At 59.7% G+C, this 16,716-nt stretch overlaps 4 protein-coding genes across 4 annotated transcripts; 2 read left to right on the forward strand and 2 right to left on the reverse strand.

Moving 5' to 3' along the window:
• The first annotated feature begins 179 nt into the window (after nucleotides 1–179).
• On the forward strand, nucleotides 180–4,217 carry THITE_2124761 (uncharacterized protein). Its single transcript, XM_003658174.1, has 2 exons — nucleotides 180–3,311; nucleotides 3,373–4,217. The coding sequence occupies exons 1-2, from the start codon at nucleotides 230–232 to the stop codon at nucleotides 3,933–3,935; spliced, it is 3,645 nt and encodes a 1,214-aa protein (XP_003658222.1). The 5' UTR covers nucleotides 180–229; the 3' UTR covers nucleotides 3,936–4,217.
• A 247-nt stretch (nucleotides 4,218–4,464) lies between these two features.
• Nucleotides 4,465–7,032, reverse strand: THITE_2156915 (uncharacterized protein; the record flags this gene model as incomplete). The annotated part of the gene is made up of 2 exons (XM_003658175.1): nucleotides 4,465–6,761; nucleotides 6,807–7,032. The coding sequence occupies 2 exons, from the start codon at nucleotides 7,030–7,032 to the stop codon at nucleotides 4,501–4,503; spliced, it is 2,487 nt and encodes an 828-aa protein (XP_003658223.1). The 3' UTR covers nucleotides 4,465–4,500.
• An 870-nt stretch (nucleotides 7,033–7,902) lies between these two features.
• On the reverse strand, nucleotides 7,903–10,949 carry THITE_2058801 (uncharacterized protein; the record flags this gene model as incomplete). The annotated part of the gene is made up of 4 exons (XM_003658176.1): nucleotides 7,903–8,746; nucleotides 8,844–10,294; nucleotides 10,427–10,523; nucleotides 10,753–10,949. 4 exons carry the CDS (start codon nucleotides 10,947–10,949, stop codon nucleotides 7,903–7,905), a joined length of 2,589 nt encoding a protein of 862 aa, XP_003658224.1.
• Nucleotides 10,950–11,963: 1,014 nt separating this feature from the next.
• Nucleotides 11,964–12,732, forward strand: THITE_2171733 (uncharacterized protein; the record flags this gene model as incomplete). The annotated part of the gene is made up of 1 exon (XM_003658177.1): nucleotides 11,964–12,732. A coding segment is annotated over exon 1 (311 nt), but the record flags the coding sequence as incomplete, so codon positions are not given.
• Between the last annotated feature and the right edge of the window lie 3,984 nt (nucleotides 12,733–16,716).

The following is a 16,716-nucleotide window of genomic DNA, read 5'->3' on the forward strand; positions in this document are numbered from 1 at the left end:
GACGATTAACTCGCCCGAGTCGACTCTGCCCAACGCGACTAGTTACTAACGTTAGCTTGTTCTTTTGCACGCGGTGGTGCAGCGAGCACCAGCCAACCAGCCAACTACCTACCTTAGCCAACCAACAAACCTGCAATCTGCCCTGCGCAGACCGCGTCAGCGGCTTGCGACGGCGCTCGATGCTGCGCCGGCCAGCCTCTAGCGCGTAGCGGTCTTGACCGACTCCGCGATGCTGTCGCACCTCCGACTCCATCGGCGTGCGCCATCCAATCCTCCGCCGTCCCAGCCGGACCGAGAGCAGTCGTCCGCGTCGGTGTTGGACCCGGCCGCGCAACTCGAGCACCCGCAGTCGGCCCACGATGTCTCACAACCGGCACCGCACCCAGATGCACGCCCTGACAGCCTCTCACAGCTGCCGCCGACGCTGCCACCGATTGCCCGAGTGACTTCCGCCGACTCCGAATTCTCAATTGCCCCGCGCGACGATGCACCGCCACCGCCATCCCTCGATTCTGGCAGGCCCCCCGCCCGTCCCGCGTACGACGAGGACTCCAAGACTGGCTTCATTGGCGGGGTGGCCCTGCAAAAAATGACAGAAAAAGAGTCTTTGCGCTCCTCCGATACTGCATCAGCAACGGCAAGCCAACTTCCGGGAAGCCAGCTCTCGCGGTCGAAACCTCCCCCGCCCCCCATCAACACCGGGTTTAAGCAAACCAGGTCTCCGTGGTTCTCCGTGCCTGCCGACCCTCGAGCGCCTGGGGGCAACTTTGCCAAGCGTCATGACGAAGCAGTACTGGGGCCGGTCGCGGAAACGCAAAAGGGAAGAAAGGGCCTGCCGTTTCTCAAGAACCCCATGTCGTCTTTGTTGATGCGGAGGAAGACGGCCCAAGCCGTCGGCGAGACCGAGCTCCCTGTGCCCAGCTACGACCCGCGCATCAGGGGGACGAGGGTGCATGACTTCAGTGCGCCGCGGCCGAAGAAGGCAGTCTCGAGTGATGGCACGACCTCAACAGTGACAGTGAACACATCAGTTGGCGGTGGCGCGTCCTCTGCCGGTCCCACTCCTACATCCTCTGGACCGGATCGTTCCACAGAACTTGAAGACCAGGGACGCGACACGCAAGTGAGAAGGACCACTTCTTTGGGCGACGACAGACCAGAACAACCTCTCCCGCAGGTCCCGCCCAAAGATGAGTCCGGCAGCAGCCTGCGCACCTCGTCATCTGCCGCTTCCAAAGGCATGCCGGTAGCAAGCTTGCCATCGCTTGCCTCAGCCTCGGTGCGAACGACCGCGTCTCGCCAGCTGTCCTTGTCGGGGACATCGAGGCGGGATTCCGTCGCGTCGGCCGTCCCGAAACACATGAAGAGCACGTCGTCGAGGTTCAGCTTCGACATGATCGGTGCCGCCAAGCAAGAGAAGCTTCTGGAAGAACGGCACAGACAACGGGAACAGGAGAAGAAGCCGCTGGATGACCAGCGACATAGCGATGAGAGGTTCGAGGATTTCGACGAGGACTTCGACTACGATGCTATGATGGATGATGACGGCCTGGAGGAGAGGATCCCGGGCGTCAACGCCGACTACGACGACGAGGAAGACCTCGAGGCCGCCATGGACCCGGACAACGACCAGGAGAACTTTGCCGGCTTCGTGTTCCAGCGCTCGAACCCTGCATCGTCGCTCGCCACTCCGCACACACCGGCCATGTTGGCGACCCCGCGAGATGCTAACGGCCGGGTCATTGGCTTTGCCATGACCAAAGACACCACTCCTGAGCTGCCGAGCGCCGATTCGCCCAAGATTCCAAACCCCCTCTCTGCCCCCAAACCGGACGACGTCTCGGGCCTTGGCATTCAGGGCGAAGGAGACGGCCTTACAAACGAGCCTCGGGGGTCATTGTTCCGGCCCAGCCAGTCGGCCGCCGCCCCGAGCACCCAGCCGCCACCGCAGGCTCTGAATGACGACCTTTATTTCGATGACGGATTGGCCGACGAGCTTGACTTCGAGCACGACGGCACCGTCTTCGACGAGTCCATATTCGACAACCAGGACACCGACCAGTTCGGTCGGCCGATCCCGGGCGCCTTCGCGCAGGCCAAGGAGGCGATGATGGCCGCTCAGCAACAGCAGCAGGCTGGCAAGCGCGACTCTGACAGGACATCAAGCGCATCAGCGCAGTCGGCAGCTGTTCTTTCGACGGGCCATACCTCGCTCAGCGCCGGCCCTCAACCACTCCCTTGCCATCAAGAGAACGCAGAGCGCTTGTCCAAGCCTGCATCCGCCGAGCCGGTGCCCCTCGCAAACATCCCGAGCCAGGAGTTAGCATACCAGGCCGCCCTCGCCGAAGCCGCCCAGAAAGCGGCAGCGTCGGGGAAGTTCCGACGGAGCTCTTCCCCCAACGTACTGGCCGGGATTTCCAGCACGCACACAACTGATGCGGCCGGGCCCGACGACGCCGACAAGGACGCATATCTCGATGACTACGACGATAACGACAACGCCTTTGAAAACGATTTTGACGACTTTGATTTTGACGACGAAGCCATAATAGCCGAGGCCAACGCCAGCGCCCTCGCCAACGACTCGGACGGCTTCTACGGCCAGGAATTCGGCTTCTACTCGGCGCCCATCCCTCACCACCCTGCCCACGCCCACTCGCACGCATCCTCCAGCGCCTCGTCCTCGGGCGTGTTCACCACCGAGAGCCTCTTCCAGTACGCCAATGGCGGCTACTTCGGCCCCGTCGCCCTCAACCGCAGCACCTCGGGCCGCGTCGTCTCCCGCGAGCCCAACCTGACCCCGATCACCGAGCGGTCCGAGTACTCGAACCGCAACTCCATCATGAGCTTCACCCTGCCGCCCGCCATCGGCTCCGCCGCCAGCGACGGCCGCAACTCGGCCCTCGCCATGTCCTCCCCGGGCCTCGCCCAGCTGGCCCTCATGTCCGCCTCGGGCGACGACGCCGACGGCACCATGAGCCTGTCCGCCCTCATGAAGCTCCGCTCCAAGGCCTGGGGCGGCTCGCAGGCCAGCCTGGCCAGCAGCTCGCGCGAGGGCAGCCCCCGCTCCGAGCGCGCCGTCCCGCTGGACGGCTCCGCTGGTGCTGCTGCTGCGGCGGCGGCTTCGTCATCTTCTTCCGCTGCGGCTGCGGCGGCTGCCTCGCCGTACGGCACCGTGCCGGCGCATCTAGCCGGGCATGTGCGCGTCAACTCGGGCTTGTCACTGTGGAGCTGCTTTGAGGACGCCGCGGAGGAGGAGGACAACGGCGACGGCGGCGGTGGTGGTGGAGCAGGCGGCGGGACCTCCCTCGCTGCCGGCGCGGCGGGCGACAGGGCTGGCCGCGGCCGCGCGGGCAGTGGCAGCGGCAGGGCCAGCGGCGCGGCCAGCCCGGCTTCCTTGCCGACGGCGCTGCCTGCGCGCCCGGGCAGCGCCGGCGGCGCGCTCGGCGGCGCCTCCCCGCCGCCCAACGGCGTCGTCCTCCCCCAGCGCCCGCACTCGCTGTTCTTGCCTCCGCAGGCGCCGCTGTCGGTGGCGTCGTCGTCGGGTCAGCAGCAGCAGCAGCAGCAGCAGCAACAGCAGCTGGGTGGCGTGGGCGGCGGCGGCGGCGGGAGTGCGTGCTCGCCCGTGTTGGAGGGCGAGGAGGCCGAGGCGGAGGAGCCGTCTGCTGGGGCTGGGGCTGGGGCGGGGCGGTTTGCGCTTGCGCCTGCGCTGCCGATCGCGCCGGCGACAACTGCGACCGGTCTGCCTGCGTAGATGCACAATTAAGAAGGCAGCGGTGAGAATGGCGTGCATGGTGGCGCCACAGGGCTGTTCACCTGTACCGGTCGGTTTGGGTTGGGGTCGGGCAAAAGGCAAGGGCAGGATGCTTGCTTGGACGGGGACTCATCGATCATTCATTGGAGAGTATGAGTGTCGATCCTCGCCCGCCTGGTGAATGAGGGGTAGTAGTGTTTAATGGATGGTGTTGGCAATGGTTTTGGGTAAAAATGGAGTTATATAGTACACGGCTAGGTCTCGGTTGTTTTGGGCATGCCGCATAGTAACGTCTGGTATATAGGCTTACCGGAACCGAGGAAGAGGCCTGGCGTCGAGCGCAAGCTAGGTCGGCGGTGGTTGGAGGCAGGAGTTGGTTGGAACGCGGTCTCCCTCCTCTAGTCACGCCGCTAGAGGAGGATGCTCATCATCGGCATGCTGGTTGGGAAGTTTGATGCTGCAATGAAATGTCCTCAGTCTAATGCATGTATATACGTTTTCGACTGGTACTATATCTTCTTTGCTTCACATCACTAATCACTACCTTCAATCCGCAGGTTTCCTGAAAGCGTTCGGAGTGGCCACCTCCCGGCGCGTGGTTACGTCTTAACGGTGCGCACCACGCCTAGTGCCTAGTGGCTCCATGAGCGCGCTTCCTGCGGAATAGTTTCTTTTCGTCCTTTCCTTAACCGTAGTATTAGTACCTGATGAAGTGTCTCGCATTCTTGGACGGGCTACTGGCCCCCTCAGGCAGAGGATCCGTGGTCAACCTGTTTCTTCCGCCGTTCCTTCTCTCTCGCAATGGCCTTAAAAAAGTTGCTGTGCGGCGCCTTCTTTTGCTCTGTGAAGACCTTATTTGCGCGTTTCTTTTGATCATGGTAAGTCATATCCCGGCCGCCGCTGACTGCGCTTGATATGCGTCCCGCCGTTGGGCCCGCCTTCGAACCTCCCTGCCGCGCCGCCGGCCGGCCCTCTCGGCTGTAGAACATATTTCCATCCGCCAGCAGACCCGCGGCTTCCTTCTCCTCCTCCGCCCTCCACGAGCTGCTCTCCGCCTCCGCCAAGACCTGCCGCAGCAGCTCGCGCCTGGCCTGCGGCGTGGCATAGGCCAGGCCAGGCATGTCTTCGATGTTCTTCAGCTGCGTGATCACGCGGAACGCGTAGCCCTGGTCCACGAGAAAGACCTGCCGCTTGGCCGAGTACACCATCTCGACCGTATCCTTGGACACGAGGGAGTAGAAGAAGGCGTTGAAGCCCTCTTCGTTGCGACGCTTCGCCCGCAAGACCCGGCCCAGGCGCTGGGCTTCCTGGCGCCGCGAGCCGTATTGCGCCGATATCTGAATCAGGACGGTTGCTTCGGGCAGGTCCAGCGACGTGTCGCCAATTTTGGAGAGAAAGAGCGTGCTGCAGTCCGGGGAGTTGCGGAAGTAGTCGAGGACCTCCTGGCGCTCCGCGTTGCTCGTCCCGCCGTACAGAAAGGGCTTCATCAGCTTCTTCGCGTAGACCTCGAGGGCGTAGACGTTGTCGGAGAAGACAATGATCTTGTCGCCGCGGCTCTCGTGGTACCGGATCAGGTACTGACACGCCTGGAACTTGGTCGGGTTCATGGCGCAGAACAGAGGCCGGCTGCGGGCACCGGCGCGCAGATACTGCTCGTAGAACTCGCTCGGCATTGGACACCAAACCTCAGCACACTGCACCCTCGCGATGTGCCCCTGCTGGGACAGCTCGAGCCAGCTCGCCTCGTAGAGCTTGGGCCCAATGAGGAAGTTGAGGTCGTCGACCCTGTCGTCCTCGCGGAGCAGCGTGGCGGTCAGGCCGAGCTTGGCGTGGGCCTTGACGCAGCCGACGACGGTGCGGAAGGTCTGCGCCGGCGCGACGTGCACCTCGTCGAGCACCATGAGGCCCCACTCCCGCGTCGTGAGGAGCTCTATCATCCGGGCCGACTCGCCGGCCCGCGCGCGCGTGTTGGTCACCATGGCGTAGGTCGTGATTAGGACGCCGGTGCTGCCCGCGAAGGGCGACTTCTCGCCCGAGACGAACAGCGCGATGCTCGCGGGGTCGACGTTGGTCCACTTCAGGAACTCGTCCCGCCACTGGACGGCCGCGATGCTGCCCGTGGCTAGGACGACGACCCCCTTCTTGATGGTGCAGGCGGCGGCGATGCCCACCAGGGTCTTGCCGGCGCCGCAGGGGAGGACGACGATGCCGCTCTTGGCGCGGCCGTTGCCGAACATCTTGTTGAGGCTCTGTTCCTGGTGCGGCCGGATCTGGGTTCCCGGCCGCAGGTCGATGTCCAGGTCGGCGTTGACGTGGTCGTTGCGGAAATCGTACTCCTCGAGGGCAGGGTATCGCAGGGCCAGACAGCGCTCGGCAACGGCGCTGACCTTGTCGTCCCGGATCTGGACCGCGTGGATGACGGGCCCGTTAGCGCCGTCGTCGTCGTTGTCGTCATCGTCGCCATGGAGCAACGAGGATGCCTCTGGGGTTGCACCGCGCTGTGAGGCCGCCAGGAGCGATGGTCCATAGCCCGCGCCCTCCGCCGCGATCACGGCCGGTACTTGAGTACCGTGGTCGGCTCGACAGCGCGCAATCTCGGGATCCTGCAGCAGGACGCGCAGTACCGCCGGGTCGGCCGTTTCCAGCCAATACCTGGCCTTCCTCAGCACCAGCTTGACCTTGCCGTAGCTCTTGCCGCACTGCTGGATGAAGCGCGCCACGTTGGGCGGCACCTTGTTCTTGCACCAGCGCTGCAGAGCGGCGATGATGTCGCCGGGGGTCAGGCCGGCCGCCACAGCGGCGTACAGGCTGTGGACGGTGAGCCGGTACTCGTGCACCAGCGCCGGCCGGGACATGGGCTCGGCGATGGCGACGAGGAGATCCCGGGCGTGCGCTGCAAGCGGGTGGAATGCCTCGAGGATAAGGCTGCCGCTGCCGGCGATCCAGACCGGCCGCGTCTGTTGGCCGGGCTCCAGCGCAAGCGCGGTGAAGTCGCGGCTGTCTTGGGCTGCCGCGCCAGGCCGGAAGAAGACCGAGGCTGCATCCACGCGACCGGGGCGGAGCAGGTAGGGGAAGTCGCTGATGTCGAGCTGCCGCGGGCGCTCGGCGACGGCGGCGGCGCCTTTGCGGCCTTCTCTCGGGCCGTCGAGTTTGCTGGCGCTCCCACGGGTGGGAGTGCTTTGCCGGGTGCACGATCTTGGACTGGACGACGGGGACGCTTTGCCTGCCTTTGAGGCGCCCGGGGTTTCCGGTGGCGGCGCCGTCCGCTTCGAAGGCATTCCTACCTAGTCCCGCTCAGAAGCTGAGTTTTAACGGAGTATTCACCGTCGAGCTGTCGGGTACCTTTCCGACCGTCATCTCCGAGTCGAGAGCAAGGATGTGCGGACAGGAATTCGTAACGAAACCCAGGATTGAACAAGACACAAAGAACAAAGCACGACCGACTCAAAGAGATGCTCTGGGCCTGGCTGCCGAGTGCATCGAGCGAATGGCCGCAGTCAACGAACAAAGAACGCATGCACAAAACCCCCGGGTTGTTTTCGGAAACTGGCACATGTACAAACGATAAGTCGACGGATCCAACAAGGCCTGCTGTACGGTCACGTTCTCATTGCAGTCGGCGACAGGCAGACGGCGACAGGATCGCCGCAGAGAATGGGCTTCCGTCCCCGTTGTTGAGAGGGAGTTGGCCGGGGGTGAAAGAACGCTCAGCTTGGCGCGATCGCGTTCACCTTTTAAGCTTGCGAGAAACAGCCCCTGCCCCAGCATGATTGCACTGCATGTGCCGAGCCCCGTAGCCTGCGCCGGGGGTGCTATGCCTGACTCACAGGACGAACCGCTGGTTGGCCAGCGGCGGCAACCTTGCGAGACACCGCCACAGTGATCCGTCGTTCTTCCGTACTGTCTGTATGCAGACCTTCGCCCTCTCCCGCAGCCCGCCGCTCTGGTGTGCCTCGCTGAGAACCAACTGCTTCCCGGTCGGCGTCTCTCCGTGACCATTTGGTCTGGATCCAGGTGGGAAGCCAACATGTGGCATCCTTATGGCCAACTCATAACGTAACAGGATATCAACTCTAGAATGGGCCGTCTTCTCGACTTTTCTTCGCCGTGTTCTTTTTATCTGTCTTCCTTTTCGTGAACCATCACGCCTACCTCGCAGCCTGAGCCTCCAGCAGCGCCCCGCGCAACAAGGCTTCCACACCTTCGATGCTGGCCTGCGTCGTCTTCTGGCCCGCCATGAGATACAGAGTGTTGCCCAACACCCGGCTATGTACGTTCCAACGGCCATCACCCGGCCGGCCCTGAAGCAGCGCCGCGTGGACAGCTTTCGCGGCGCTGCCCTTGTACCCTTGGCTGCCATCGACGCTGGCAAGTCGAAGTGCCAGCACCGACCCGAGAGCCCAGACGCCGCCCATGAAGTCCTCCGGCAGCTGGCCCGCCCAGGAAACGAACTCCGGGCTCCACACTGACCAGACAAGGTCTCGCGGCGCAGCGAGGCTCTGAGAAGGAGTCTCGCCCGTCGCCGCGCCGCTCTGCTCACGCGCAGCCCACGCCCGCGCCCAGTCCCACGCGCCGGACGCCTCCATCCGCTGCATCTCCCTGACGGTCTCGAGCGCGACCTGGCAGCCGACCGCGTGCGCGGTGTAGCTGTGGCCGTGCAGCAGCGCGTCGCTCTTGTCGTCGCTCTCGAAGGCGGCGAAGATGCTCTCGGACGCGAGCGTCACGCTGAGCGGCACGAGCCCGCCGGTCAGCAGCTTGGCGTGGACCGAGACGTCCGCGTCGACGCCGAGGAACGACGCCGCGCTGAAGCGGCCCAGCCGGTAGAGGCCCGTGAACACCTCGTCGAAGATGACGGGTAGGCCGGTCCAGGTGCTGCCGTCGTCGTCGTCGTCGGCGGCCGGGAGCGAATCGGTGCGCGGCGAGCCGCTGCCGCCGAGGAGGTGTGCGCTCCGGCGGACGACCTTGACGAGGGTACGCTGGAAGAGCGGGTCGCTGCGGCGGTTTGTTAGCTTGCGGAAGCCACTGGTGGCTCAAACGAGGTGTGGAGGGAAAAAAAAGGGGGAGGGAAGGTGAAATCACGAGCACCTACACCAACAGCATCCCCCCAGCCCCGAGTACGACAGGCTCGAGCATGAGCGCGCCAAACTTCCGTCCCTGAGCCGCTAGCCGCTCCAGCGTAGCGGTGATGAACTGCTCGTAAATCCGCCCCTGCTGTCCTTGCTCGCGCGTGACGACGTCAAAGACCGCAGACAGCGAGGAATACCGGAACCTCTCGCGGCCGCCACACAGATGGCGCATCTCCTCGGGCACCTCCACCACCCACTCGCCCCGCCGATACTCAACCACAGGATACGCAAACCAAAACCCCTTCCCCTCATACCACTCCACCTTCTCATTAAACACCCCCGGCTCCGAACAATCCATGGCCCCGATCGTATCCCCATGGTAGCTCCCGCGCAGCCCCAACACGCCAACCTTCCCCTCCCCCGTCTTCCCTCTCCCCTCCCAGCCATACCGCCCCCTCGCAGCCCGCAGCGCCATCTTAACCGCGACCTCTACACCGGTGCTGCCATTGTCCGAGAAGAACGCGCGCGCGAGCCGACGGTTATTACCCCCCGCACCGCCGCCGCTGCCGCCGCCGCCGCGCAGCCCGCGCAGCAGCGCCTCGGCCAGCGCCAGCGCCGGCTCGTGCGCCGCCTCGGCGAACATGACGTGCCCGTAGCGCCCGGCCGCGTAGGCGGCGGCCAGCGCGAGCTGCGGGCTGCCGTGGCCTAGGCCCTGCGTCCACCAGGAGGCGGAGCCGTCGAAGGAGGGGTGGAGGAGCGAGCGAGGGTTGGGGTCATCACGGTTCGGGGTGGGTTGTGCTGCTGGTGGTGGTGGTGGTGTGGTTTCGGTTGTGCTGGCGGTGCTCGTCGTCGGCGGCGGGGCCAGCGTCTGGAAGTAGTCGCCCTGGGCGGAGTCGATGACAGTGATCTTCTCCGGAGTGAGGTGCTTGTGCTGTGTGAACGGGTACCAGATTGTTTTGTGCGCGGCGGCGCTCATGGACTCGAGCCGAGCGATGCGGTCTTTGTGGCGGGCGTCCAGGTGAGCCAAGACGTCGCGCATCTCGTCGCTGTGGCTGCTCTCCTCGTAGTAGCGCGACAGCTTCAGAGTATCCTCAGCCGCATCCTCCACACGCTTGGGTGGCTCCGGCAGGCTCTTGACCGGAATCCCGTGCCGCTGTCCGAAGTAGTCGCTCAGGTAGCGGTGGTTCTGGTATGTGGCCTCGCGGAACAGCAGCACCGACTCGACGTCGTAGCCGCGCACCTTGAGCGATTCAAAGGCCGAGATGGTCTGCGAGATGCCGCCGAGCTTGCTGTCGCCGACGAGAACCACGGGCAGCCTAAGCGGCCGGTACATATCTGCCTGGGTCGAGCCCGAGGGAGACGGCGAATGGACGCCGCCTGCGGTCTCAACGAAGAGCCATCCGGGGCCACGAGACGCCTGTTGGCCAGCGAACCTCGCTATCTCTTCGAGGATGACCTCGTCGGAGGGGATGGACTAGTTGATGAGTTAGGGCGTATTGTGATAAGCGGTAGCATATGCCAAGCCGGCGTTGACCTGCTGAGAAGACAGGGATGCGTATGTGGGAAGAAGCCAAGCAGCAGGGGTTGCAACGTGCCGCGGACTCACCCTTTTGGACGACTGAGCTGCAATATGGGGGCTTACAGCGAGGTCGTACTGAAAGAGGGTCTTGGTTGCAATCTCAGGCGCAAACTTTCGAATGTGCCTTTGAGATTCCAACGGAACAGCGTCAGTTGTTTCGACGGCCCTCACGCGTCATTAAAACGGGCATTGAAGTCATCTGCACAGGCAAAGGGAGCCGTATGGGCGGGACCATTAGTCGTTGAGCTACAAAATAGCCAAAATAGAGAGAACAGAAAAGACAGAAAAGGAAGAAGACTGAAAACAAACGAAGAACAAAAACCAAACTAGGAAGGGCGCGAAGACACTTACACCGGTCATCAGCAGCCTCAGCGGGTCCCGTCGACACGGGCTTGAGGAATGCCGTTTCCTCATTGCGCCAGAGCCGACGGGCGGCTTTGCACAGGACGGTTGAGAGGACAGTCTTGCCGACATCGGTGTTGGCGCCGTAGACCTGGTACACACGCAGCGAGCGCCATAGCAAAGAGCTAGCGGGCGGAATTCGGCGCATCCTTGTTTGGTCTGCTACTTCCTGCTTTCCTCCTAGATTTGCTTGACTCCTTTTGAATTGCTTGCCTGCCTTTTTTGGAGTCCTCTCTTTGTGACGATGATTTGTGGGACTGAGGGCCAGGACTCTGGGCTCGCGTGGAAATCGTTGCACAGCCAAGGCGGCCCTTGTGGAGAATGGAACCCTTCCCGAGCCAATCGATTTGCGAGGATCTTCGACATTCGTTGCTCCACCATCTCAACATTCCAACAGAAATTGACGTTGAATCTGCTTTTGTACATTGGTAGCCAAACAGTTCTAAACCGTGCTTGCTGCCTTTCCTTCTCCCTGACTGCAACTCTGGTCTTCTTTGACAGGAACAGGCAAACCGTTTGATTAACCTCTGTGTATGGAATATTTCGCACTGATTTCCGAATCGGGTTATCGAGAATGTCGTGGTGTGGGATCCACGCTAACTTAGCACACAAGGGGTTGTCTCCGAGACTTCAGCCTCACCCAGAAAGCCCAACCAGAACGCCTCGTCTGCTGCCGGCGCCAGCCCCGATCCGGGCATGGCAAGCGACGCCACATCCGAATTATTGTCTGCCAGCGCCAGAAGGCGACCCCATTAAAAACACAATAAAGTTTCATTAGAAAAACAAACACAGGGGCGGCCCGTGCGCTCCCACCAAAACCTTGCAGCGAACATCACCATACTCCCTAGCTGACATATCACAACAAGAATCGCGAAAGGAACTGTTGAGAGATCCAAACGGTTAATTGCCACGTTGTTTACCAAAGGAGAAGGCATTTGCAAAGACAGAGAAGGTAGGTACCCTTAAAGCTGTAGTTATTCAGTGTTGATCGGAGGTTGTTCTTATCGATAAGATATCTTATCGATAAGACAGGGTCATATGACTTGCTGACTTCGAGGCCGGGGTGTGCAGTAGGCGGTCAAGGCGGGCAGTATTTAAGTTGGTATATCCTCGAGCTTTTTTAGCCGATTCTGCATTTTCTATCAAATCTGCATTTTCCAGCCTCTTCAACAATACCAGCAACATCGTCGATTTGCAGCGATTCTTGTGGTGACATGGTTGCTAGGGTGCGTGGTGACGCTCGCTGCAAGGTTTTGGTGGGAGCGCACGGGCCGCCCCTGTGTGTTGTTTTTCTAATGAAACTGTTTGTGTTTTTAATGGGGTCGGCCAGAAGGAGGTGCAAGCGCAGGACAGGGTCTCTGCAGGTGCTGCTGGTCCAGATAGCCTTGAGGTTGAACCCAGCACCATGGCGATCCTCGCTTTCCAGAGTGCTTTCCCACATCTGCATCCTCCGAGAGCCACCTCGCAGGTGCCGGCCGCGCACGCCCACCAGAGGAAATATCGCTGAACCTACTTAACCGTCGGTTAAGCTTAGGTAGCACCTCCAGCTGTTAGCTCCCTTGATCCGTCATCCGCGGGTGAGCTCATCATGGCCCCCGCCCCCGACGCGCCGACGCCGGCCCAAATCGCGCCTCCCGGTGCTCTCGTCACGCAGGCGCCGTCTGCCCGCGCTTTGGAACAGCAACTGCGGGCCTACGCAAACCTCCAAGCCCGCAGCACCATAGGATTACCGGTCCAGTCGTGCGCGGTCGCGTGCATCAACTCGGTCGTTACCAAATCGACGCTGTGCTCGATCGGCGACGTCGCCTGCGAGTGCCGGACCGAGAATGCCCTCATCATCGAGGACGGCGCACTCGCCTGCGTGTTCCAAGCCTGCGGGCCTGCTGTGGCTGGCGGTAAGTTTGACGTTTCTTCGCCGCTGACTTTGTGCGCCATCAAGCAGCCCATTGACTCTCCGCGTTACCAGCTGTCTGGTCCGAGGCGTCCGATTTCTGCTCCAGCGTCCTAGCGGGCGACTTCTCCTCCGACACCCCTGCCACGACCGAGTCGGCTGATCCAGGCGTCGTCGTCGTCACCCGGACCAGCAATGGCCAGCCTAGAACCTCGACGTACTTTGTCCCGAACCCGACTGGCTCCAGCGGCGACTCCGGCAGCGGCTCCGGCAGCGGCGGCTCCGGCAGCGGCGGCTCCGGCAGCGGCGGCTCAAGCAGTGACACAAACGGCGCTTCGAACTCGACCTCGTCCCAAAGTTCCTCGCTTTCCACCGGCGCCATCGTCGGCATTGCCGTCGGCGCCGCCGCCGGCGCTATCATTCTCTGCGCCATCGCCTTCCTCATCTACCGGTGCTCTCGCAGGAAACCCGCGTACGACGCCGTTCCCCCGGCTGAGACCACCCAAGCTGCCGTTGCGACTCCTCCCAACGCGCCCAGCGCTGCTCCCGCCGTCTACGTTCCCGGCAAGCCGGAGCTCGACGGAAAACCGGCTCTCACACCCCAGCAACAGCCGCTCGTAACCCCGACCCGATCGCCCTCGCCCATCGACCAGTCGACCGTCTCCCGCCACCCCAGCATCGTGTCCGCGGCGAGCCCCGCACCACGGTACGCCGACATCGACCCGAACCAACCACCCGGTGCCGCTCCTCCTCCATCTCAGCACCTCTCCCCCACCCAGCCGCCACCCGCCGGCGTCCCAGAATTGCAAGCAACGCATCCCCGCCCCCAGGCTTGGCAGCAGCCGTCGGTGCCGGAACTGCAGGCCCAGGGCCAAGCCCAAGCCTGGCAGGCCCAACAGCAGCAACAGCAACAACAGCAACAAATACAGCAGCAGCAGCAGCAGCAGCAGAGCCAGCCGTTCCCGCCGGGATATGCCGTCCCAGGCCAAGGCCAGGGCCATGGTCAGGGCCAGCCGCGCTACGAGATGGACGTCCTCCCGCCCGAGCTGCAGCCCAACGCGACACACTTCGTGCCCGAGCTGCTCGGCCAACAGGCGACGGCCGCGTATGGCTACGGGCCAGGGGGGCACGGGCATGGGGTGTACGAGATGCTCGCGCACGTGCCTGGGCAGGCGCGCGGGCAGGCGCCGCGGTGACGTGCCGACCGGAGTTCTGGGGTGTTCAAATATCTTGCGCGTTGGGGGGGAGGAGGGTTGAAGTGTGTGTGTGCATGGTTGTTGAGGCAACCTAGGAGCCTCGGCACCCCGGCTCCACGCTCCCTTTCTGTGGGTTGCGCGGCGAGGCGGTGCCGCCCGCATCGACAACCCCAACTTCCTTGCTCCATTATGCATCCCAAATCGGCATGTGGGCGTTTGGCCTCGTGTAGACCTAAGCTAGACCCGCCATCAGGCTCAAGCTACACTACTACACAGTAATGCCGGAAAGACGTCTGAGCAGGGCATATGGCGGGCTCCAGCCCAAGCTGCCCAGGTTTCTCTGCAAGTTGACTGCCTACCTAGATTAGCAACTGGGTCGCAGTGAACGAAGGAGATTGGTTATCTCCATCGTGTTGGTGTTGGCCTATGTGGGTGCCTCTCTGTGAGGCCTAATTGTCTCCTCTGTGCTTTGCGCGGGCGGTTACCTGCAATTTACCGTGGATAATTTAGGTTGGGCCGACAACATGCCGGTAGAATAGAGAAACAGGTTTAGGCATGTAATGCCCTCAGAGAGGGGGGAAAACTGTGGCCAACCTACCTTATATTGCGCTTACTTCTTGCATTACCACTGTGTACTTTTTACACACCTAGTAATGCCAGTTGCTGCCTTGTAGGTGCTGAGAGGGCCAAGCGTCAGATGGGAAGCAGACTACCCAAGGGTGCGGCCGGTTACTGCTCAGTAAGATACCTACCTATTGCATCAGTTGGTAGTCTGTGTATGTCGTTGGCTGCAGTCATGTAGCCCAGCAAATGGGCAAACCGGTGTGCTGTATTAGGAGCCATGATGAGGCGGTTAGATTTCACAGTTCTGCCCGTCACCCAAGGCTCCGAACAACTCAAATCTATCCAACTCAATTCAATCAAATCCAACGCAATTCAACGCAATTCGGCCCTATTGGCAATCAAATATCGCCCTGGATTTGAGTTGTTTGAATTGTCTATTTGCCAAGACCGCATATTACCTAGCACCTCGCAAGATGCCGCCCAGCCCGCCTAGCCCAGCCTAGCTAGCTACTACAGCCACCCCTAACCGCCCTGTTTTTTCCCACCCTCTAGTCTAGGCTTAGCATACAAACGGAGCCAGTTATAGAGTCGTATCGCATCGCTAGCTCTCTAACCGAGCTAACCGACTGCTCTAGCAAATGCTATAGCTATAGCTATACCTAAGAGCTCTATAGGCCTGCTTTAGGCCCTGTTATATAGCCGTCTAAGCGTTCTAAGCGTTACTACGTAGTTGGAAGCGCTAGCTAGTACCAACCTCTAAAAACTCCCCTCTAATTCTATTGTCGAATAGCTAAAAGTCGTACTACGTAGTAAGCAGTATATCCCGGAAGACTAGCTAGCTAAGAAGAGGCTCTAGAAGTCGTAGATCGCTAGCTATAGCAGCTTTCTTATCGAGGCTACTAATAGCAAGCTAGGAGAACTATCCTAGTGTTGCAAATACTACGATAAGACCTTCAAAGTAACGGCAATAAGCAATGCTATAGCCTATCTCTTAAACGAATACAACCGCTATAACAATACAAAGAAATAGCTAACGAAGAGACTAAAGATATCCGTCTTAGAGTTATAGCGAGCTATAGCTTATACCCTAGTCGTTTAGCCTATAGCCAATTCGATTAAAACGTTGCTAATTATCTAGATCGTTTAAAACGACCTCCCTTTTATAGCTATTAAAGATATATACTTCTATTAACTCTTTACAATGTTTAATTAAAAGCTTCTTAAGTTTATTCTAACGTATAGCAATACAATATAAAATTAGGTAGATAAGCGGTATTACAAAGAGAAGGAAGCTATTAAATAGATACTCGTATTATTAAGGTTCTTAAAGCATCTTTCCTTCGATACCTAGACCTCTCCGAATTTATATATACTCCTCGCTATCGTAGTTCACTTTGTTAATAGCTAGTTCAACATATAGACGAAGTTATTACACTTAGTTTAGCTCTATAGCTCGTACTCTAACAATATATAAGCGATAGAGATTATAAAGGTTCTCTACAACTTCGATCTAGCTAAGGATATTAGCTTCTTCTAATACGACAATATAGCCTTGAACGATATATATATTATAGCGATCCTGAGCCGTATCTAGCCCGAGTTCCTACCTATAAGAAAACAACAACAGCTTTACTATTGAAATAGTGCAAAACCTCTACACCAACCTACTCTACTACACCTAGGACTAGGTACACGAGATAGCTCCCAAAGGAATGTAGTGTCCCTCTAGACGGATGAAGATAGTACGTATCGAGTAGTGGGAAGGATGTCTTCCGAGAGGAAGACATATAACTTAGGTACATCTAGTAGAATATAGTAGAAAGACAAGAGACAACAAGAATACGATCAGGGCTTAATAGCTTAAACACCTATCGTCTAGACAAAGGTAGAATAACGAAAGGAAAGGCTTAATAGCTCTCCTAGATAAAGGAGGACCATCAACGTAGTGCTAATAGATATATATTGACAATTGCTTAATGTCTTTCTTAATAACGAAGAAGATAGGCTTAGCCTACTTAAATATATACGATTAGAGGGCTAGACCCTCGAGCAACGAATACAATATATTGAAACTAATAGAAAAAAAACTAGGTCCTTATATCTAGGTAGTCTATTACTCTAATTTACACTTCCCTTTTAAGCTTACTATATACTTCTATAGGCAAGCTCGTACCTTAAAAGCTCCTTAGTATATACCTTTTATCGTTGCTACTCTTTAAGCTACTCTCTATATATAGCTCTCTCGGCTTATAAAAGTCTAGCTA

The sequence above is a fragment of the Thermothielavioides terrestris genome, chromosome 6, assembly GCF_000226115.1.
Source record: "Thermothielavioides terrestris NRRL 8126 chromosome 6, complete sequence".
NCBI lineage: Eukaryota > Fungi > Ascomycota > Sordariomycetes > Sordariales > Chaetomiaceae > Thermothielavioides > Thermothielavioides terrestris.

Bases quoted from the DNA above. Each gene is read 5' to 3' on its own strand.
- THITE_2124761 (XM_003658174.1), top strand. From the start codon at position 230: ATGCTGTCGCACCTCCGACTCCATCGGCGTGCGCCATCCAATCCTCCG. The intron at 3,312-3,372 runs CTGCCGGCGCGG...CAGCGGCAGGGC, and splicing joins AGGCGGCGGGACCTCCCTCG to CAGCGGCGCGGCCAGCCCGG.